The sequence below is a fragment of the Brassica oleracea genome, chromosome C1 (assembly GCF_000695525.1).
Source record: "Brassica oleracea var. oleracea cultivar TO1000 chromosome C1, BOL, whole genome shotgun sequence".
Classification (NCBI taxonomy): Eukaryota; Viridiplantae; Streptophyta; class Magnoliopsida; order Brassicales; family Brassicaceae; genus Brassica; species Brassica oleracea.
The window spans coordinates 176,856-197,914 of record NC_027748.1 but is presented as its reverse complement, the minus strand read 5'-3'; the positions used below and the strand labels follow the sequence as shown (position 1 = coordinate 197,914).

At 39.8% G+C, this 21,059-nt stretch overlaps 7 protein-coding genes across 9 annotated transcripts in view; 6 read left to right on the top strand and 1 right to left on the bottom strand.

The window, feature by feature from the left end:
• Positions 1 to 240: 240 nt before the first annotated feature.
• Positions 241 to 2,699, top strand: LOC106305826 (chaperone protein dnaJ 10). The gene is made up of 10 exons (XM_013742258.1): positions 241 to 331; positions 569 to 671; positions 867 to 926; positions 1,020 to 1,102; positions 1,239 to 1,404; positions 1,475 to 1,604; positions 1,701 to 1,859; positions 1,955 to 2,127; positions 2,215 to 2,295; positions 2,385 to 2,699. Exons 2-10 carry the CDS (start codon positions 585 to 587, stop codon positions 2,478 to 2,480), a joined length of 1,035 nt encoding a protein of 344 aa, XP_013597712.1. The 5' UTR covers positions 241 to 331; positions 569 to 584; the 3' UTR covers positions 2,481 to 2,699.
• Positions 2,700 to 3,121: 422 nt separating this feature from the next.
• LOC106324198 lies at positions 3,122 to 5,563 on the top strand. Of its 2 annotated transcripts, none has more exons than XM_013762211.1 (5): positions 3,122 to 3,280; positions 3,709 to 3,993; positions 4,184 to 4,230; positions 4,346 to 5,282; positions 5,369 to 5,563. In XM_013762211.1, the coding sequence occupies exons 2-4, from the start codon at positions 3,711 to 3,713 to the stop codon at positions 5,276 to 5,278; spliced, it is 1,263 nt and encodes a 420-aa protein (XP_013617665.1). In that variant the 5' UTR covers positions 3,122 to 3,280; positions 3,709 to 3,710; the 3' UTR covers positions 5,279 to 5,282; positions 5,369 to 5,563. The 2 variants fall into 2 exon arrangements, with proteins under 2 accessions (XP_013617665.1, XP_013617669.1); XM_013762215.1 differs by having other exon boundaries at positions 4,346 to 5,289.
• A 499-nt stretch (positions 5,564 to 6,062) lies between these two features.
• LOC106303071 (late embryogenesis abundant protein) lies at positions 6,063 to 8,202 on the top strand. The gene is made up of 2 exons (XM_013739437.1): positions 6,063 to 6,326; positions 8,017 to 8,202. The coding sequence occupies exons 1-2, from the start codon at positions 6,063 to 6,065 to the stop codon at positions 8,200 to 8,202; spliced, it is 450 nt and encodes a 149-aa protein (XP_013594891.1).
• A 2,103-nt stretch (positions 8,203 to 10,305) lies between these two features.
• Positions 10,306 to 13,357, top strand: LOC106304394 (probable receptor-like protein kinase At4g39110). The gene has a single exon (XM_013740806.1). The coding sequence runs from the start codon at positions 10,432 to 10,434 to the stop codon at positions 13,066 to 13,068; it is 2,637 nt and encodes an 878-aa protein (XP_013596260.1). The 5' UTR covers positions 10,306 to 10,431; the 3' UTR covers positions 13,069 to 13,357.
• A 762-nt stretch (positions 13,358 to 14,119) lies between these two features.
• Positions 14,120 to 14,679, top strand: LOC106304428. Its single transcript, XM_013740846.1, has 2 exons — positions 14,120 to 14,205; positions 14,313 to 14,679. The coding sequence occupies exons 1-2, from the start codon at positions 14,141 to 14,143 to the stop codon at positions 14,590 to 14,592; spliced, it is 345 nt and encodes a 114-aa protein (XP_013596300.1). The 5' UTR covers positions 14,120 to 14,140; the 3' UTR covers positions 14,593 to 14,679.
• A 623-nt stretch (positions 14,680 to 15,302) lies between these two features.
• LOC106304421 (cysteine proteinase RD19a) lies at positions 15,303 to 16,863 on the top strand. The gene is made up of 3 exons (XM_013740834.1): positions 15,303 to 15,850; positions 15,912 to 16,031; positions 16,211 to 16,863. Exons 1-3 carry the CDS (start codon positions 15,395 to 15,397, stop codon positions 16,736 to 16,738), a joined length of 1,104 nt encoding a protein of 367 aa, XP_013596288.1. The 5' UTR covers positions 15,303 to 15,394; the 3' UTR covers positions 16,739 to 16,863.
• A 540-nt stretch (positions 16,864 to 17,403) lies between these two features.
• The window catches only part of LOC106304405 (V-type proton ATPase subunit a3-like), a 5,257-nt gene continuing 1,601 nt past the window's right edge, over positions 17,404 to 21,059 (bottom strand). The window contains exons 6-17 of one of the 2 annotated variants that reach the window (XM_013740818.1): positions 20,682 to 20,819; positions 20,298 to 20,405; positions 20,105 to 20,212; positions 19,860 to 20,008; positions 19,559 to 19,712; positions 19,141 to 19,301; positions 18,829 to 19,035; positions 18,568 to 18,751; positions 18,378 to 18,461; positions 18,100 to 18,293; positions 17,952 to 18,011; positions 17,404 to 17,847 (exon numbers count right to left, since the gene is read on the bottom strand). In XM_013740818.1, coding sequence (XP_013596272.1) covers positions 17,643 to 17,847; positions 17,952 to 18,011; positions 18,100 to 18,293; positions 18,378 to 18,461; positions 18,568 to 18,751; positions 18,829 to 19,035; positions 19,141 to 19,301; positions 19,559 to 19,712; positions 19,860 to 20,008; positions 20,105 to 20,212; positions 20,298 to 20,405; positions 20,682 to 20,819 — 1,752 coding nt within the window. In that variant the 3' untranslated portion in view covers positions 17,404 to 17,642. The remainder of the gene's footprint in view (positions 17,848 to 17,951; positions 18,012 to 18,099; positions 18,294 to 18,377; positions 18,462 to 18,567; positions 18,752 to 18,828; positions 19,036 to 19,140; positions 19,302 to 19,558; positions 19,713 to 19,859; positions 20,009 to 20,104; positions 20,213 to 20,297; positions 20,406 to 20,681; positions 20,820 to 21,059) is intronic. The other variant, XM_013740826.1, reaches the window with a different exon arrangement.

The window sequence follows — 21,059 nt, the reverse complement described above, 5'->3', positions numbered from 1 at the left end:
GATCACGGACTAAAAGAACAATTTGTTTATCATAATATAGTTTACATATCACTTTTATAAGAATTCCAAAAATCATCATCATCATCATCATCGACATATTCGTCAGAGCCCTTAGTGGGCCGACTGATGGGTCTAAATAAGATGTCCAATTGTACGAGATATATTGCAACATAGAGCCCAGATATAAATACTTTGGGACACGTGGCTCGCACAGAAAGTTTTTAAATTATAGTAGTACTCCCTTATTCTGTCTGTAATAAACTTGCCAAATCTGAAATCTATTTGCAGACCAATCCAATCCCTTCCTCGCTTTTGTGCTCCACGAACATTTGTAAGTCTCTCTCTTCCTCTTCTGGTTAATTCATATACAGCCTCTCGAATCCAGCTTTTGATTTTAATTTTGTGTGTTCCAGTTTCGATTTTCATTTCCTAAATTCTTTCGGTTTTTTTTTCCAAGATCTGTAATAAAATTTAAGTCGTTTGTTTCGCATCTCCACAAGCTTTTATTTTTATTGCGTATTGAATCTCTGAACAAATTTACGTTTTGGTGTATCCCTTCCTTTTTAAGATTTGAGGTTGAGGGAATGGTGAAGGAGAGTGAGTATTACGACGTGTTAGGCGTCAAGACTGATGCCTCAGCTGCTGAGATTAAGAAAGCTTATTATATCAAAGTAACACACTCCCTCTTCCCCTTCTCTGTCTTATCATCACAGTTTTAGATCTCTCCTGAGTTCTAAGTAGATTTGGTTATGGAAATCAGATCACAGAAACAATATTTAAAAAAAATTCCAAATTTGGAAGCTTTTGGTTATGATTATAATAAGATCAACTTCTTTTTTTTTTTTTTTGTTCTTGAATGTGGGCAGGCAAGGCAAGTTCATCCAGACAAGAATCCTAATGATCCTCAAGCTGCTAAAAACTTTCAGGTGATTAATCATGACACAAAAATGCTGGTTAACTATTGTTTGTTTAAGTTACTCTTCATCACTCCAATTCTTACACTGCTCATGTATATTAAGGCACTAGGTGAAGCTTACCAAGTTCTTAGCGATCCGGAGAAACGAACTGCTTATGATAACTACGGCAAAGAAGGTGTTCAACAGTAAGTTTCCACTCTATGCTCATATGAAGATCTTTTTGGTTTCTCCCTCGCTAAAAGCAATTCATCCCGAATGTGACTGGTGTTAACGCTTAGTTGCTATTCCCATAATAATGTGGATTTTTTTTTTTTTGTGCAGGGATGCAATGGTTGATCCTGCAGCTGTGTTTGGCATGCTCTTTGGTAGTGAGTTGTTTGAGGACTACATTGGCCAACTTGCTCTTGCTTCCATTGCATCACTCGACGCTGAAGTAGAATCCCATGAGCCTGAGATTAGGAAAAAATTACTTCAAGACAAGATCAAAGTAAGTTGTTTTTCTTTTTTTCTTTTTTCTCTTGAAGTGTTTTTCTATGGTTATAATTCCTCGTGTGCAGGCGATGCAAAAGGAAAGGGAAGACAAGCTTGTCACTACGCTGAAGAACAAACTCGAACCATTCGTGGAAGGACAAACCGATGAATTTGTGAATTGGGCTACCGCTGAGGCAAGGCGACTCTCAACAGCTGGTAATCAGATCCTTTCCCAGTCACCCTATAATTTACTTTTACCGCTCCTCAGTCAATGAAAGGCAAAAAAAAAAAACTTACTTTGGGTGCTGTCAGGTTTTGGGGAAGCAATGCTGCACACTGTGGGTTACATTTACACAAGAAAAGCTGCGAAAGAACTCGGAAAGGACAAACGTCTCATGAAAGTGCCCTTCTTAGCTGAGTGGGTGCGTGACAAAGGCCACCAGATCAAATCTCAAGTGATGGCTGCTTCTGGTAAACTAAACAAAACAATCTTTTAAGTTGAGTTTTCTTTGGCTTCCGGGTAAACCAAAAACGATCCCTTCTTTTTTTTTTTTTTCTTCTCGTAGGTGCGGTTTCGTTACTTGTGTTGCAGGACGAAGTGAGCAAGCTGAACCAGGGAGAGAACAAAGAGGAGCATATTCAGAAGGCCATTGAAGCTAAAAAAGATGCAATGCTTCAGTCCCTTTGGCAAATCAATGTGCTTGACATCGAATCAACCTTATCTCGCGTCTGCCAAGCGGTATGTGAATTATGATCCTATTACTACATCAATCATTCCGTTGTAATGATAAATTCTTGGTGTTTCTTTTTATTGTTACTCCCTCAGGTGCTTAAAGATCCGAGTGTTTCAAAAGATGTTCTTCGAACTAGAGCAAGAGGGTTGAGGAAGCTCGGAAACATTTTCCAGGTGAGCCATTAGCCCATATTAAACAACAATAAAAAAGTGTTTGTTCTCTAACGTAACAGATTGAAACACTCTGCATCTTCTTCTTACAGGGTTCTAAGAAACCGTACTCCAGAGAAAATAGCTTGCGCCACGAAGATGCCGCCGTGAAACTTGATGCCGGAGATTCCTCTAAACCGGCGACTTAAAGTTAGCGGTTCGAACCAAAGTGATCGGTTATTGAATGTATTTAATGTTTATGTGAAGTGGAGGTTTCGTCTTTAAATTCTCTTTCTTTTCTTTATTGAATCTTTTACCTTCCGTGTTGGCTTTCACAAGGTCGCGTGTTCTGTAAGGTACTTGTTACATGGACAATGGTTATTTCGTGTTTTTAATAAGTTGGCCCCTCGAATATAATAAAATTTCTACTTTGGAATATAGTTTGTTTTGTGCTATAAACGGCCCCATCTACCGACGTCACTAGGGAAAGTTGCCGGATAATTATTCCATTCTCCCTCCGTATTTTTAACGTGACTTGGCACTAGTCACCACCGAAGTCACTTCAATTACGACAACTCTGACGGTGTCACTGTCACAGCACCACAGGGCACTTAACCGATCTTTTTTGACATAGCCGAACCGATTTATATCTTGGTCCAATCATGGTTAAAAAGGGTGTTGTAGTACGTGTCAGTATGGTAGAATATAATGAAGGATTTGATGAAAATGAATCGAAATAATGGAGCAGTCTCGGTTTAGTTTGATTTGGTTTTGACTACTTTGGTACGGTTATGGGTAATAATATATCAAATACAAAGAAGACGTACGGGAATCTAACGGCGTGAAATAAACCGTGAGAAGAGAAAAGACTCGTATTCATCACTTTCCCTCTCTCTGGAACAAAGCAAAGCCCTCTCGCATCATCGCACTGCTTAACAGACCGCTCTCTCTCCGTTGTTTTCCCCCGTCTTCCTCTTCTCCGGCGACGTTCAAGGACTCCCGGGAGCAGGTTCGCTCACTGGGACTCTCTCTCAGAATCTGTTTGATTGTGTTTCTTTTGGAATTTGATTTTAGGGGTTTTGGTTTCTATATTGGGTAATCGGTGGCTTGCAGCAGATTTCGTGGCCTTAAAATCGGATCTGTTTGGATGCTAATTAGGCTGAGTTTAATTACTTTATCGGATTCTCTTTATGACTTATTAGTTTTGGGATTTGCTTAGTGAAGAGAGAGTCATGGCAGTTGAGTGATTCCGAAACTCTCGTGGACAGTGGATAGTTTCGATATGATTCCTTTTCTATCCTTCCCTTATGGATAGATCGATGACTCAGAGATCTTACAAATTGCTTCCTGGACTTTGATTCTAGCTTATAATGATTTGATTGTTATACTGAATCTTTGTTTTCTAACTTAATTGTCATGTTGTTATTTTATTTTAAGTTATGGGGAATGCGTGTTGTGTTGCGGCTCGTGACAAAATGGTACTGGTGCCTCCTAATTCATCAGCTGCTGCTGAGACTGAGAGGAGGCATTCTCCTACTTGGAGTTTCCGCTGGGATAATCATAATAGAAGAGGCCGTGTTGCTGGTGAAGAGTCATCTCTCACTTGGTTATCTGATGGTAACGATGGCTCTGACTTCAAATCTGAATCTGCTTTCGTATCATCTCAAGGCTCTCCTTTCGACAGCTTTCGGACTCATACACTGCAGAAATCCCCGGCGTCAGGTAATTCATTTCAGCTATAGGGAAAACCCATTCACTTGTGACTTTAGATTCATGCTTCAGAACCTGTTAAATTGTCATGATTAGCTGAAGAAAGATGTGGCTATGTATGTTTTATTGATGGGATTTGTCTGTTTTGCTGCTTAGCTCGCCTATGCATCTCTCTTGATCATATTAGTGTCTCTTGTGGCAGATCTATCTTTCCCAAGAAACTCTTCCATGGATACAGTCTTCGAGCAGGTAAAGCCTCTTTCTTTCATCACTAGCTGACTTCTCTTACATCTTTGAAATTATACCTTTGTTGATGCATAATAAGTAATAAACCCTCTCTTACGCATCTCTATCTCTTAAACAGAAAGAAAATGATTCAACACAGTCTGTGGCACCTTCATATCCATCTCCTTCACAGACATCTTCTTTCCCAGCATCACCACTTTCTCCCCAGAGCTACTTGCATCCTGCAAGTTCGTCGTCATCACTTAAACTGACACAGCGCCCTCGTCTATCAAAGCAAGTCTCAGATAGTCGAATCTATGGAATGAACTCACTAAGTAGAGGCTCAGCAACTGAAGAGACGCAGGGAACTCCTTTGAGATATGATTCTTCTCAGAGTGGACCATCTGAAAGTTGGTCATTGCAAGCCTCTTCTGAAATGATGTCATCTTCTCGCAGCAACGAGCCTTTGTCTTATGATAATGACTGCTTTGGGATTGATCGTGACAAGATAGACCATCATGGCAACCGAGTAATGTCCAATCATCATCAGCAAACCTGTGGTGCCTGCTCTAGACCATTGTCAGAGAAATCCATGTGGAGCAGCCAAAAGATTTTCATGACCAATGAGCTCTCTGTGTCCGCGATTCTAGCATGTGGGCATGTCTATCATGGTGAGTGTTTAGAGCAGATGACGCCGGAACTCGATAAATTCGACCCGTCGTGCCCAATCTGTACATTTGGTGAGAAGAAAACGGCGAAGCTGTCAGAGAAAGCGTTGAAAGTTGAGATGGATTTGAAAGCTAGGCACAACAAGAGACTCAGAAACCGAGTTTTGGACAGTGATTTTGATTGCGATGATTTGGTAATGTATGATCACAGCCACATGGAAGCAGCAGCAGCAGCAGACAAGAGCCCTGAACTGGTCTCGAGTTCGAGCGTCAAAGGTTATGCCGCAAAGCCTTTCTTGGCTAGACATTTCTCTTTTGGATCCAGAGGTAACAGTAAATCCGCTGAAGAGAATCTTGCTGTCAAAAAGAAAGGCTTCTTCTGGACCAAATCCAGCAAAATATGAACTTGTAAGCTCGTGCTCTCGATCTATATCTCTCAGACTCAATTCGGTGAATTGCACACGTAAGGGATTGATTGTGGTTGTTGTTTCTAGGTGCTGCTTTGCTCTCTACTGTCTGAAGCATAGAACTCGAGACACACGGGCACGGTACCATTTAATTAAGACAGGCTACTTGTTGTTACACACATTTTCCTCATTGGCTTTTCTTTTATTGGTATTTCACACATGTAAAGTCACAACTTTAGAATACATCGTTGGGTATAATGACAAACATGGGATCCTTACTCATTAGTATATATAAGTATGCAGGCTGTGCATAGATCAGAATGGACTCAGGGCTATGAAGACAAGCGATTGGGTGTAGTTTGTATTACATCTACCAGCTTGATCTCAATCAAACTTCTTTCTGTAGATATTGATTTGTTTCTCCTTTTAGTTTGTTAATTACTATTTGTAAGATAAGCAAGCCTTTGAGATATTATGATGAATGACAAACAAATAAGCTTATAATTTACGGTGAGATACATGTACAAATTTGTTCAAACACCACTCGAGATCGATCATAAATATTGTACACAAGAAAATGATTTATGTCGAGATGAGTAGGCTCGTATAAAGAACACACGTGTGTGTACGAGGCAATAACCTACGCATCTTCGTTCGCGATACTGCAGCACGTGTCCCGACCATGCACATGAATACAATACACAGAGCGCTTCCTTCAAACACGCATATGTCTATGGAAGCAACGTTTAACTGAGAGTTGAGGAGAATTTTGCTAATTAGAATGGCGGATATAAGAGACGAAAGAGGAAACCCGATCTACCTCACGGACGAACAAGGCAAGCCAGCTCAGCTGGTGGACGAGTTTGGAAACGCGATGCACCTGACAGGTGTTGCAACCAGCGTCCCTCACCTGAAGGAGAGCAGCTACACCGGTCCACACCCAATCACCGCCCCAATCACGACCACCCATACTCCTCACCACGCACAACCTATCTCCGTGTCTCACAACCCTCTTGAAAACAAAGGCATTTCTTCCTCCAACTCGGTAAGATTTATATATCTCATTCGTACAGTATGGCGCTTAGTCGCATGGTACGAACCATATTAATCATCCCATACGTTTATATGTAGATGGACGAATATGGTCAAGGATCACGACAAGGAGCTACTGTAACGGATGAAACTAAATCAAAGTTAGAGGGGCACGATCGATCAACTGCAACAGTGAGCGGATCAGGATCAGAAGAAGCTCACGAGAAGAAGGGGTTCCTTAAGAAGATTAAGGAGAACCTTCCCGGCAACCATAACGATCCGTAAAACTATTATCACTCTGTTTATAAAACTATAAAGTCACAATTACATTGTATTATTACAACTTTTGGGTTGCTTCTCTCTAGCTTGTGTGCAAATAAAGCAGGGGTTTATATATGATCATATCCAAAAGCCACAAGATCTTCCAGTAGAACACAAAAAACATGTTCTCTTAGCTTGTGTGCTTCTCTCTAGCTTGTGTGCAAATAAAGCAGGGGTTTATATATGATCATATCCAAAAGCCACAAGATCTTCCAGTAGAACACAAAAAACATGTTCTCTTAGCTTGTGTGCTTCTCTCTAGCTTGTGTGCAAATAAAGCAGGGGTTTATATATGATCATATCCAAAAGCCACAAGATCTTCCAGTAGAACACAAAAAACATGTTCTCTTAGCTTGTGTGCTTCTCTCTAGCTTGTGTGCAAATAAAGCAGGGGTTTATATATGATCATATCCAAAAGCCACAAGATCTTCCAGTAGAACACAAAAAACATGTTCTCTTAGCTTGTGTGCTTCTCTCTAGCTTGTGTGCAAATAAAGCAGGGGTTTATATATGATCATATCCAAAAGCCACAAGATCTTCCAGTAGAACACAAAAAACATGTTCTCTTAGCTTGTGTGCTTCTCTCTAGCTTGTGTGCAAATAAAGCAGGGGTTTATATATGATCATATCCAAAAGCCACAAGATCTTCCAGTAGAACACAAAAAACATGTTCTCTTAGCTTGTGTGCTTCTCTCTAGCTTGTGTGCAAATAAAGCAGGGGTTTATATATGATCATATCCAAAAGCCACAAGATCTTCCAGTAGAACACAAAAAACATGTTCTCTTAGCTTGTGTGCTTCTCTCTAGCTTGTGCACACAACCCAAAAGTTTATATAGGCCTTTTAATCTCATAATGGGCCTTTAAATTTTTTGATGTTTTAAATGATAGCAAATATTTATAACTCATTTGATGGATTTTGTATACTCAGTTTCATACTGCAGCTTTATCTCATTTGGGTTGGGCCAAACTCTAATCTACTGATCATAATTCTGCTGATAATGGTAGGGCATCTATGTGATCTAGATGTGAGCCTCTCTCCCTTATCTTCATCTTTTGATTATTTATTTTTCAATCTAGTTATGTTTCTATAATGGACAAAACCAACAACAGTATTTACATATACAATACATATTAGAAATGTACAGTAATTGTTCCGCATGTTATCTTTAATTGGTAAATTACATGATTTTGTTTTTCATTGTCTCATGTTCACTACTCCAATTGATAAATCATGCACTGGTTCTAGTCTTAAACAAAGCTAACTATTATACTGCTAATAGTTTTTTTGGCTTCACAAGTACTATTTAGAAATTTACAGAAAAACAACACAAAAATTTATTAGCACCTGAGAGTTTCTTCACAAGTACTAATTTATATGTAGATGGACGAATATGGTCAAGGATCACGACAAGGAGCTACTGTAACGGATGAAACTAAATCAAAGGTAGAGGGGCACGATCGATCAACTGCAACAGTGAGCGGATCAGGATCAGATGAAGCTCACGAGAAGAAGGGGTTCCTTAAGAAGATTAAGGAGAAACTTTCCGGCAACCATAACGATCCGTAAAACTATTATCACTCTGTTTATAAAACTATAAAGTCACAATTACATTGTATTATTACAACTTTTGGGTTGCTTCTCTCTAGCTTGTGTGCAAATAAAGTAGGGGTTTATATATGATCATATCCAAAGCCACAAGATCTTCCAGTAGAACACAAAAAACATGTTCTCTTAGCTTGTGTGCTTCTCTCTAGCTTGTGCACACAACCCAAAAGTTTATATAGGCCTTTTAATCTCATAATGGGCCTTTAAATTTTTTGATGTTTTAAATGAAAGCAAATATTTATAACTCATTTGGTGGATTATGTATACTCAGTTTCATACTGCAGCTTTATCTCATTTGGGTTGAGCCAAACTCTAATCTACTGATCATAATTCTGCTGATAATGGTAGGGCATCTATGTGATCTAGATGTGAGCCTCTCTCCCTTATCTTCATCTTTTGATTATTTATTTTTCAATCTAGTTATGTTTCTATAATGGACAAAACCAACAACAGTATTTACATATACAATACATATTAGAAATGTACAGTAATTGTTCCGCATGTTATCTTTAATTGGTAAATTACATGATTTTGTTTTTCATTGTCTCATGTTCACTACTCCAATTGATAAATCATGCACTGGTTCTAGTCTTAAACAAAGCTAACTATTATACTGCTAATAGTTTTTTTGGCTTCACAAGTACTAATTTAGAAATTTACAGAAAAACAACACAAAAACTTATTAGCACCTGAGAGTTTCTTGACACCCCCATAAAATTCCAATTCGAAATTGGTGAAGGTTGGTGCATCTAATAATGGTAAACGGCCAATTTTAATAACAATAAAAGATAGAAGTTGCCATGCAATTGTAGAAAACTTGAGCTCAATGCAATTAAGAACCAATTACCACAAGGTTCCTTTACATTATATGAACCTAAAGTGTAGCTCCTGAGAGGAATTAAGCAAATTAGCACACTCAGAATAATCTTTCTTCTCTAACTAAACCTCCTCTTCCTACAAACCAAAGCACACATCTCTTTCTTTCTCACACAATATAAATCATCAAACACTAAATCATCGTTTGATTTAGAGTCAAGGTCCTCTTCTATTCCTCTCTAATGAGTGTACTTAAATTGGGATTGTTTCTAGGTTGAAACATGGACACATGCAAATGAAACTTATTTGAAAGCTTCAGAACAACACATCTCACAATAATCAATATATCAAACTAAGTTTCTTATCCAGTTGATTGTATAGATTTCCCTGAATCCCTTTTATTTTATGCTCTTAATTTTGACACCCTTCTGGCTTGTCAAATTTGCTTGTTTCAGGTACAGATGCCATTATACGGCTGTGATTGCTATGCTTACGCTCTCCTAGCTTCTGGATTTGTCGATCTTGTTATTGAATCCGGTCTAAAGGTAAAGCTACTCCTTAAGAATGACTTGTCAAAAGTGAATGCCTCATTTATCAATCGTTATTTGGTACTGTTCTTCTACATCATACTAATTGAAGTCAATGTTATTCCTCACCAGCCATATGATTTTCTAGCTCTGGTGCCTGTAATAGAAGGCGCTGGAGGTACTATAACCGATTGGAACGGGAACTCACTTCTGTGGGAAGCTTCATCCAGTGCATTTGCTACAAGTATGTTCAACATTCCCCAAAAAAAACTGGGTTTCTTTCTCTCAGTCATAAACTCATCACAAACAAAAGATCATGCAACCCCTGAATGCCTAACTAAGCATCCCCCATCTACTTTTTTGTAGTTGCAGCAGGAGATTCAGACATTCATCAGCAAGCATTAGAGTCACTTGAGTGGCAGTGAAAAGGTTTCGCTGGTACTTTGATTAGTTACTCTATGTTTCTTCATCACTTTCTTGCTTCATATTTGCGTTTCTGATTGGAAAAACTGAGAGTTTCTGGCTAGAGATTTAGTTTTAGTTCTATTTTTTTTTTTTTAAATCCTTGAAATAGAGAACCGGAGTTGTTTATTATTGGCATTGTCTCTAGATTGTCTAGATAACAGAATTAGCTGTTTGCTAAAAATAAACCATATCATATCCACCAATAAATTACAGCATATACCAAAACTGGCCACACATATAACAACTAATCATTTCTCGCTTTCATGACCTTTTTCTCCCTCTTTTCTTCAACCACAAGCTATCCAACAAACTCCTTCATTCCTTCTTATCTTCTTTCTTCCTCAGCCCTCTCTCTTCTCTCTCTCCTTCCCACCTAGGAGGGATGGAGATAAGAAAGAAACCAAACACATGCACGTTTCCCATCTTTGATATTTCTCCAAAGCCTTCCATGGCTCTCCTCCTGGCTATTCTCCTCTTCCTCTCAGGCCCTGCAGCGTCTGCCGTGGGACCTGCTACCGGTTTTAAACCGGCAGATGATATCCTCATTGATTGTGGAAGCAAATCTTCATCCAAAACACCTGATGGAAGAGTCTTTAACAGTGACCAAGATACGGTCGAATACATAGAAGCCAAGGATGATATTCAGGTCTCGGCCCCACCTTCAGACAAGGTCGCATCTCCTATCTACCTGACTGCAAGGATCTTCCGTGAGGAAGCCATCTACAAGTTCCATCTAACCAGACCTGGTTGGCATTGGGTTCGCCTCCATTTCCTGGCCTTGGCTAACGACAAGTTTGATCTCCAACAAGCAACTTTTTCCGTTCTAACAGAGAAGTATGTGCTGCTTCATAACTTCAAGATTACTAACAACAAGAATGATAGTCAAGCTGTTCTCCAGAAGGAGTATCTCGTCAACATTACGGATGCACAATTCTCCCTCAGGTTCAGACCTATGAAAAGCTCTGCAGCATTCATCAACGCTATCGAAATTGTCTCTGCTCCAGACGAACTGATCTCTGAGTCCGGCACAGCCCTTTTCCCAGTCAAGGGTTTCTCTGGTCTGTCTGACTATGCGTACCAGTCCGTTTACAGAGTCAATGTTGGTGGTCCTTTGATCGTGCCTCAGAACGACACATTAGGAAGAACCTGGATACCTGATAAGGAGTTCTTGAAAGATGAGAACCTGGCCAAGGACGTCAAGACGACCCCTTCCGCAATCAAGTACCCTCCTGGAGTTACACCTTTGATTGCTCCACAGACGGTTTATGCAACAGCTGCTGAAATGGCTGATTCTCACACCATTGCTCCTAACTTCAACGTCAGCTGGAACTTCCCCTCGAACCCGGCGTTTAACTACCTTATCCGGCTTCATTTCTGTGACATCGTTAGCAAGTCTCTCAATGACTTGTACTTCAATGTGTACATCAACGGCAAAACTGCCATTTCTGGGCTGGATTTGTCCACTGTCGCCGGCGATCTCGCAGCTCCTTACTACAAAGACATTGTTGTGAACGAGACACTTATGACTCCTGAGCTGCTAGTGCAGATTAGTCCCATGGGAGAAGATACAGGTACTCCAAACGCAATCTTGAATGGTGTTGAGATCTTAAAGATGAGCAACTCCGTGAACAGCCTTGACGGAGAGTTTGGAGTTGATGGTAGAACCACCGGCATGGGTAAACACGGTATGGTTGCGACCGCGGGGTTTGTGATGATGTTTGGAGCTTTCGTTGGCCTTGGAGCCATGGTTTACAAGTGGAAGAAGAGGCCACAAGATTGGCAGAAGAGAAACAGTTTCTCCTCTTGGTTGCTACCCATACACGCTGGTGACAGCACTTTCATGACGAGCAAAGGTGGTTCTCAAAAATCGAGCTTGTACAACTCAACCATGGGCCTCGGCCGCAACTTCTCCCTTTCAGAGCTTCAGGATGCTACGCAGAATTTCGAAGCATCTCAGATTATCGGTGTTGGAGGATTCGGTAATGTCTATATTGCAACCCTCGACGACGGAACCAAAGTTGCTGTCAAGCGAGGTAACCCACAGTCTGAACAAGGAATCACTGAGTTTGAGACAGAGATTCAGATGCTTTCTAAGCTCAGACACAGACACTTGGTCTCCTTGATTGGTTACTGTGATGAGAACTCTGAGATGATCCTGGTCTATGAGTTCATGTCCAATGGTCCATTCAGAGATCACTTATACGGAAAGAACCTTGCTCCTCTAACTTGGAAACAGCGACTTGAGATCTGTATCGGTTCTGCACGTGGGCTTCACTATCTGCACACAGGAACAGCGCAAGGGATTATCCACCGTGACGTCAAATCGACCAACATTCTTCTCGACGATGCTTTAGTTGCCAAAGTAGCTGATTTTGGTCTTTCTAAAGATGTGGAATTTGGACAGAACCATGTCAGCACGGCAGTGAAAGGAAGTTTCGGGTACCTAGACCCTGAATACTTTAGGAGACAGCAACTTACCGATAAGTCTGATGTTTATTCCTTTGGTGTCGTTCTTCTAGAAGCTCTCTGCGCAAGACCAGCCATCAACCCTCAGCTACCAAGAGAACAGGTTAACTTAGCTGAATGGGCTATGCAATGGAAGCGAAAAGGGATGCTCGAAAAGATCATTGATCCTCATTTGGCTGGGACGATAAACCCTGAATCGATGAAGAAGTTTGCGGAAGCTGCAGAGAAGTGTTTGGAAGATTATGGTGTTGATAGGCCTTCAATGGGAGATGTTTTGTGGAACTTGGAATATGCTCTTCAGCTTCAAGAAGCATTCACTCAGGGCAAGGCCGAGGAGACTGAGAACGGTGAGCCAGTAACACCTGTCTCGGTGGTTCCGCCAGCAGATACAACTCCAATCACTCCTGCACCCACCACCAATGCAGCGGCAGCTAGTGTTCCAGTTGCTTCCAAGGTGGAAGAGAACAATGGTGCTGCTGAGGTTCAGGCCGTGGACGAACACTCTGGAACAGCCATGTTTACTCAGTTTGCTAACAACCTTAACGGAAGATAAATCTTAACTAACAGATATAAACAAAACAAAGACAGAAAGCATGCACCAAAACGAATTTCTTGTCATGAACCGTAATTGAAATAGAAAAATGACTTCTTAAGGCGATATGTTTGTTTCTTTTTTATGTTTTTGTGGTGGTCCAGGGAAACCTGTGTGATATTTATATTTTTGGTGTGTATTATGTCAAATTTATCTTCTTCTTTTTGTATGAACTGTAATTTATGGGTGGATATGTATACTACTAAATGCTCTCATGCATTTATCTACGTATCCTCCTTTGTTGTAGTTGTTAATCATAGGTTGCTAATACAACTTCACATTGAAACTTAAGTGTGTGTGTGTGTGTGTGATGATGAATCTTCCTAAAAAAATTAGAATACCATTGTACATAACAAAAAACTCTTCATGTTTTCGTAGAAGTTATTGGTTTTACGGTCTATACATATTTTTTAGACCAAGCATTAGGCCAAAGTTTAGGTAACTTCTTTGCAAATAAACTCCTCTCCAAGGTGTTTAAACTGGGATGAATGTGTTTCTCCTCTGGTATGAACTCTAGTTGAAGCTGCTGTCACATGTCAAACTTAACTAGCTAAATTAAGAAAATGACCTCAATGTTTTGTTTTTGAACAAAAAAAGACCTCAATGTTTTGTGTGTATCATTGACAATTTGGATTTAAGCTTTGATTGTTACTGATTGGAATCAGTGTTTAGTCTACAACCTCTGTTAGATAATGGTCACATAAACCATTTCTTTCTTTAGATGGGTTACACTAGTGCTGATCATCTTTATTCATTATATTGTATGTATATAAAATGTATGGGTAGCAAACTCTTGCCAAGTGTTTGTAGGAGAGGAAGTATAGGTGAGAAAAGATTAGGGTCAGTCACAGATTATGCAAAAAAATTGAGAACCATGATAAAATAAAATAAAAACCAGAAATAGAAAGCATTCCCTTTAATTAAGCAAATGTCTTCTCTTTTTCTCTTTCTTTTTCCTTCAGTAAGCTATATAAATAGATAACGAAAAGAGCCAAAGTTTTTTTGCTTTTGTTGTCTCCTCTATCTATGAACTATGGAAAACATAAGTGAGCTGGTCGCTTTTGACATGGGAGGGCTAAGAAACAACCTTCCCAGAAAGTAAAACCTGCAATAATTATCTCATTGATTGATTGAGTTCTTGTTTAAGTTATAGATTTTTGGATTACTAATTGATTTTGGATTTGTGAATGGTATAAAAAAAACAGGAGAGGATTGTCAAGGTACTACTCGGGGAAAGCAAGATCATATGCTTGCATCTCAGATGTCAAATGCCTAGAAGATCTAAAGAAACCAACCCATCCTCTTGATGATGATGATGATGATGATGATGAAGATGATGCCTACAAGAAGAGGAAGAAGAAGAATAGGCAATCATCTTCATCTTCATTTTCTGCAGCAGTTAACAGCAATGTTAATTATCAAAACTACCCGTGTCGTAGAGTCTCTAGTAGCACACACTGTTCCACACCTTGTGTTGGTGCTTAGCTTTTTTTTCTTTCTTAAACCAGTTTCTTAATTTACCACACCTTCATCAGTCGCCCTTGGTTTTTTCCCCAACCTAACACTCAAACACATGCTATTGTTATATATATTAATTATTTCTGAATGTTTTTATGGTCAGTCATCTTATAATTTGCACTATTTTGTAGATTTGTTCCATTTCTTGCGCGTGTGTTTTCTAAGCCAGAGTGTTAGAAACCTTTTTAAATGTAAAATAAGTTTCAGATTATTAATAATCAGTAACCTATAAAATGTAGAGGTCAGTGAAAGATAGTTGTATTTAGAACTTGAGAGTTTGGTGAATGAGCAGGGAGGGAGGGATTCATATTTCATTCAACAACCAATAGATTATTAATAATGATTTTTCAAAAATATTAAATTATTTTGATGATATAAGAACATAAAGAAACAATTCAGAGAAGACAGAGACAAATATTGCAACGAAAGTTTCCACTATTGAAGCAAGGAAAGTGGATGATTAAAAAAGTAAATAACTTTCTAGAGCCCAACACGGCACATACAAGTTGGGCCTATCCAATTAAACACCCAATCAGCTATGAAAACGTGTTGATTAATAATAGGCTCTTTCCCCTTGGATAAGTTATCATTAAATATCTTCCGATTTCTCCGACCAAACTAATAAAAAGCTTTATATACACCTATACATACAATCACTGTTGCGTGTGAAAGAGAGAGATTCTTCCCCCAGCCCTTTAATAAGCTTTGCCTTTAGGGTTCATCTTCTTCTATATTAATCCCTTCCTCTCTCATTTCATTCAAATCCAAAATGAATCTTCTTAAGCTTTCCTTCTCCCTTCTCCTTCTTTCCTTTCTCCTCGTATCCGTCTCGTCATCCCCCGACGGCGATGATGTCGTGATCCGGCAGGTGGTTGATGGAGCCGCCGAGCCAAATGTTTTATCCTCCGAAGATCACTTTACTCTGTTCAAGAGCAAGTTCGGAAAGGTCTACGCTTCCGGGGAGGAGCATGATTACAGATTCTCCGTTTTCAAAGCCAATCTGAGGCGAGCGAGGCGCCACCAGAAGATGGATCCCTCTGCGCGTCACGGCGTCACGCAGTTCTCGGATCTGACTCGGTCTGAGTTCAGGGAGAAGCATCTCGGAGTCAAAGGAGGGTTTAAGCTTCCCAAAGACGCCAACAAGGCTCCGATTCTCCCAACCGAGAATCTCCCTGAGGATTTTGATTGGAGAGATCACGGAGCCGTCACCCCCGTCAAAAATCAGGTATTCTTGCATTAATAGATGATGACGTCAAGTTTGTAACGTCTGATCAAATTATGATTAGGGATCATGCGGCTCTTGCTGGAGTTTTAGCGCCACCGGAGCTCTTGAAGGTGCTAACTTCCTAGCCACCGGCAAACTCGTCAGCCTTAGCGAACAACAGCTCGTTGACTGTGATCATGAGGTTTCACTCCTTCTCTTTCTCTTTTCTTTTATGGCTTTTTTTTTAACATATAAAGGATTAAAGATAAATCAGTTTGTGTCTTGTGTTAGAAACTAAGTATAATTAGTCTAATTCTCAATTTGCTTTACTAGTAATATCTCTGTGAAGCTAGTCGGATTATCATATCTCTGTGTATGCAGTGTGACCCCGAGGAGGCGGGTTCATGCGACTCTGGTTGCAATGGTGGCCTCATGAACAGTGCTTTTGAATACACCCTCAAAACCGGAGGCCTCATGAAAGAAGAAGACTATCCTTACACCGGCAAGGACGGCCCCATCTGCAAGCTAGACAAGTCCAAGATCGTTGCCTCTGTCTCCAACTTCAGTGTCATCTCCATCGACGAAGACCAGATTGCTGCCAACCTTGTTAAAAACGGACCTCTTGCAGTTGCCATCAACGCTGCTTATATGCAGACTTACATTGGCGGAGTCTCCTGCCCTTACATTTGCACCCGGAGGCTCAACCACGGTGTCTTATTGGTGGGCTATGGATCCGCTGGTTACGCTCCTGCTAGGTTCAAGGAGAAGCCTTACTGGATCATCAAAAACTCGTGGGGAGAGACTTGGGGTGAGAATGGTTTCTACAAAATCTGCAAAGGCCGTAACATTTGCGGCGTTGACAGTCTTGTCTCCACCGTTACAGCCGCTGTCTCTACCACCGCTCATTAGTGAGCGAGCACTCTCTGCATTGACTCTTTATTTCTCTCTGCTTTTTTTTATAAAGAAAGATGAAGTTTGTAAATAGAATGCATCCTCTTTTTAAGCAAATCCATATCATGACAATCGGCGGTTGAGTTGAAATATTGAACATAAGACGACGCACAACGTTCTTATATGAGCCTGCCTGGTAAGAATTTGAACCAAGTACGAGCTGGTCACTTACGTTGTCCTCAGCTATATAGCAAGAAAGTACAGTGAAATTGCGTAAAAGCCCAATTTAACTTGCGAAAGAAACACAATGGATAGATAGACAGCTTTGGTTAAAAATAATTTTAATTCTTTACCCAGTCCATTAGAAAAATAATGTAGTTCAATAGGCCCACACTTAATTTCAACTTTTGGGACCCCAACTATCAGTTCCAAGTTCCACAACACTTGATAATCTGCTAAGCTACTAAAACCACATCCGATCCTTGATATGTAATAATCATAGATTCAAAGCAACATATAATCATCAGAACCACCAAATATCGAAGATAGATGAAAGCTTTACATTCTGGATGAATGCATATGAAGCAAACAAGCAAAATCGAGTATAAAATTATTATTTATTAATAAAACAAAGGTCCCAAATCCTCACATTATTTGTCATATCCACAGCTCATTATTATTTGTATTTAATTCCAAACAAACACAAACACAACAACAAATGGGTTTTGGCTCAAACAAATCCCATCATCCCTCTCTTTTTTTTTTTTGTCTGTAAAAGAATCTGATCTCCACACAGGCAAATAAATAAAGATAGAGAGAAGGGGAAAAAAATAAATAGAACTTGGGTCTAGCTGGGCCTCTTTTGTATATGCAAATGGCAGAGAGGATGAGATGGGAATGAATCATCATTCATCCATTCATATCACTCGTCTTCGTTTGCGGTAAGAATGAAAGAGAAAGGAGCGAACTTGTAACCATCTCCTTCGTAGAATTTGTTCTGAAACTCTACCCAGTGTAGACGCAGTGCGTGAAGGAACGCACTCAGTGTCTCCATCACCAGCAGCACTCCCACCGTGGCGAATATGAACACGATTATCCCAACGATCAGGATCAACCAATTGTTGTACCTGTTTTTTATTTAATGCCAAATAGAGGACCACAAAGATCGATTTAAGTGGTTTGCTAATAATGATTAATTAATTAGATCAAAGAAGCGAGAGGATGCGCATACCCCCAAGCAAGAAGGAGGACCTTCTCATAGAAGACTGACGATAGCTCTGAATGCGCAAGACTGAAAAAACAAAAAAAATGGATATAATTAAGCCATGAGTAATACTATATATATATAGCTACGTACTACTTGATGATGAGATATATACCTGAGAGCCCATAGACGCAGGTAAGAAGCGGTGTTGGAAACAGCTCCGAGCACAAACTCTATAGTGTGAATCAGCTGATGTACAAATATCTCGCTGAACTCAAACTCCTCATGCCCATGGGATCCTCCATTTGCCTCCACATGAAGACTCTCATCTGTCTCCTCAAGAGGTGCGTATGACTGACCTTGATGCCTCTGGTGAAGGAAACCGTTTAATGAGACCAGCAAAGGAATATAAAAAAAAATGAAAAACTAAAGGGGAAAAGGAAAGAATCTCACAGCTTCATGTTGTTTCTTCAAGATGAAGGGCTTTGGAAGCAACATACATGGAACAGAAACAAGAGCCAGAAAGAGAAGCACCAGCTGAAAAAAAAAATGAGGGGGAAAAAGGATTATGAGTGAAACTATACGTATGACATGGTTCTCTTGGAAGATCTCTTAACAGCAAAAATTAGGCAGAGATGCTAACCTGCACCGTTTTCTGGTGAGGGAAAAGTTGGTTCTCTCCTAACTCATCGGTTGGGCTCAGGAACATGTAGATCATCACATGATACAAATCTGCTTGAGAACCAGTGCACCACTTTATGATGATGAGGACCGAGAGATAGCCAAACAAGCTGTTCAAGAATATCATCTGGGGAATGAACTGGAACCTGCAAGCCCCTCAAAATTAGACGTTGTCATTTGAAAGAGAGAGCACACTAAGTTAAAAATTATCAATTGAACCTACCATATATTTACACTCGATTTGAAGAATCTTGCATTGAAGTAGCTCATTATGATCCCGAGGTTCATCTGAGAAACTCCGAGAAGGATTGACATTTTCATCTTCAGCGAGTTCAGGAACGGCAGCTCGCTGCGGGTACCATGCCACACCGGATCTAGACCAAATGGATAAGTGTCCCTCACCTTTATCAAACCAATTGTTGTAGCCTCGCTGAACATAGAGCATAAGAGTGGGGAAAAATTCAAAGTATTTGCCTGCTACTAATATTCTTTTTTGTTTTTATAAATCTCAATTTTGAGAAGTAATTTGCATTACCTGCATGAGGCATCACGGCAATCATAGGCTGAGGGAGCGAACAATGGGTATGGAATAGAGAAGAACTCGTTGTAGATTAAACCAGTGTATATTGAGAAGAGTGACATCATCATTATGACATAACGACCACCAAAAGCCATTTCCATAATATCACCAAGTTTCTGTTGCCAAGAACCAACGATTGAAGAGTTAGCATCTAATACTTGCAAGAGCAAAGCATCTAACAATTAATCTAAGCCGTATATAAGAGAATAGGCTATAATATACTCTATAAAAGTGTGTTTCCTATGCTATCATATTTGCATGCAACTCCAAGAGAAACAGAACAGCTAAACTTAACAGCAGGTTATACAGTTGAGATAGAATTCAATCTCTTGCTCATAGTCAGACTATAAGGTAACATCAATTGGGGTATTACCTGGCTGGAAAGTTTCTTTTCTCTCACTATCAAGTACATAGTTGCAAGCAGCAAACATATTCCATGCCCCCAATCACCAAACATAACAGCGAAAAGGAAGGGGAAGGTGACGATTGTGAATACACCAGGATTAGCTTCCTGATACTTGGCCACACTGCAAAGTGGTGATCATAGAAGACTGATCAGAGGAAGCGAGGACAAGACTAAATGCAGTCTATTACACATTTTATATAATACCAAGGCTATCTCATATTTCCTAAACTGGGTCAAAAGCTCCAGAAAAAAAGTGAAAGACACTTACCCATATGCATCAACAATTTCCTGAATTGCAGAAGTAAATTTGTTTGTGCGAAAATAAGTTGGTGGCAACTCTTTGGTCCTCAGAACCTGGAATATTGATCCAACTTGCGAATTGGAGTCAACTGCAGCACGCTTTAATGCATTTTGAATCTGCACAAACAAACCTTATTCTACTTAAGTATTCTGAAACGATCACCCGATAAAATATTCAAATGCAATTAACAGTGAACAAAACGAACAACTCACTTCGTTTGATGCAAAGACAGGACTCCAGCCCTCGGCCACAAGGCACTTCTTAGTTACATCAAGACTAAGCATGTTCAAAGTATGATAGATAGCTTTCTCTTTGCGCACCTGCAATTGGTAAACATAAACTTGAATGGTTTAGAACAGAGGGGTCAACACAGGCCGCTCAACATTAATCTACTCAGAATAATACCTTGAGGTTCCACAGCTCAAATTTATCTCCAATGGCGTGCAACAAAATGTTACGGTGACCTAAACCAGCATCTATGGTGGTTTTAAGCTCTGTTAATCGACCTGACACCTGAAATGGTGCGAAAGAATTAAACATGGTTAGACAGTTTCTGGGTTAACGGGATCTTCATTATATGGACGCTAACCAACTTCAAAGCTAACAGTCACATAATTTCAGTACATCAAAACATCATGATCTCATGCATTAGCTTTTACAGGACACTTGAGTACTAGCGAATACCCAATATTTTGTTATCGTCTATAACTCATGTCCAAAGAACGAACCATACAGGGAAGTAAAAAGGTTTATGACAACAACAACATTCACAAGAAAGATAATATATACCTCAGTTATCATTTGAGCTTGTTTTCCAAGGTCTTCGCTGAAAGGATAACGATTGGCCCCAAAAGCTTCACATATTTTAAGAATTTTGCTTTTTGCTCTTTCCCCGGAATAGAAGACAACAATAACATTTTTCTCAGCCTGCATTTATTTTAGAGTTAGAAAGTCAATTTCGAAATGAGACAGAAAAGTAAATATGTTTTCTAACGAGATCAGCATTCCACATGTTAAACGAACTCGTGGCTCTCTCTAGATCTAAAATACAAACAACCTAGCAGTTGTATATTCAGAAACTGCAAAAGGAAGGAGACCATCTGAACTAATGTATCAGTAGTGTAAGAGAATTTAAGAGAGAAGCAGAAGCATGATCTAACCTTCTCC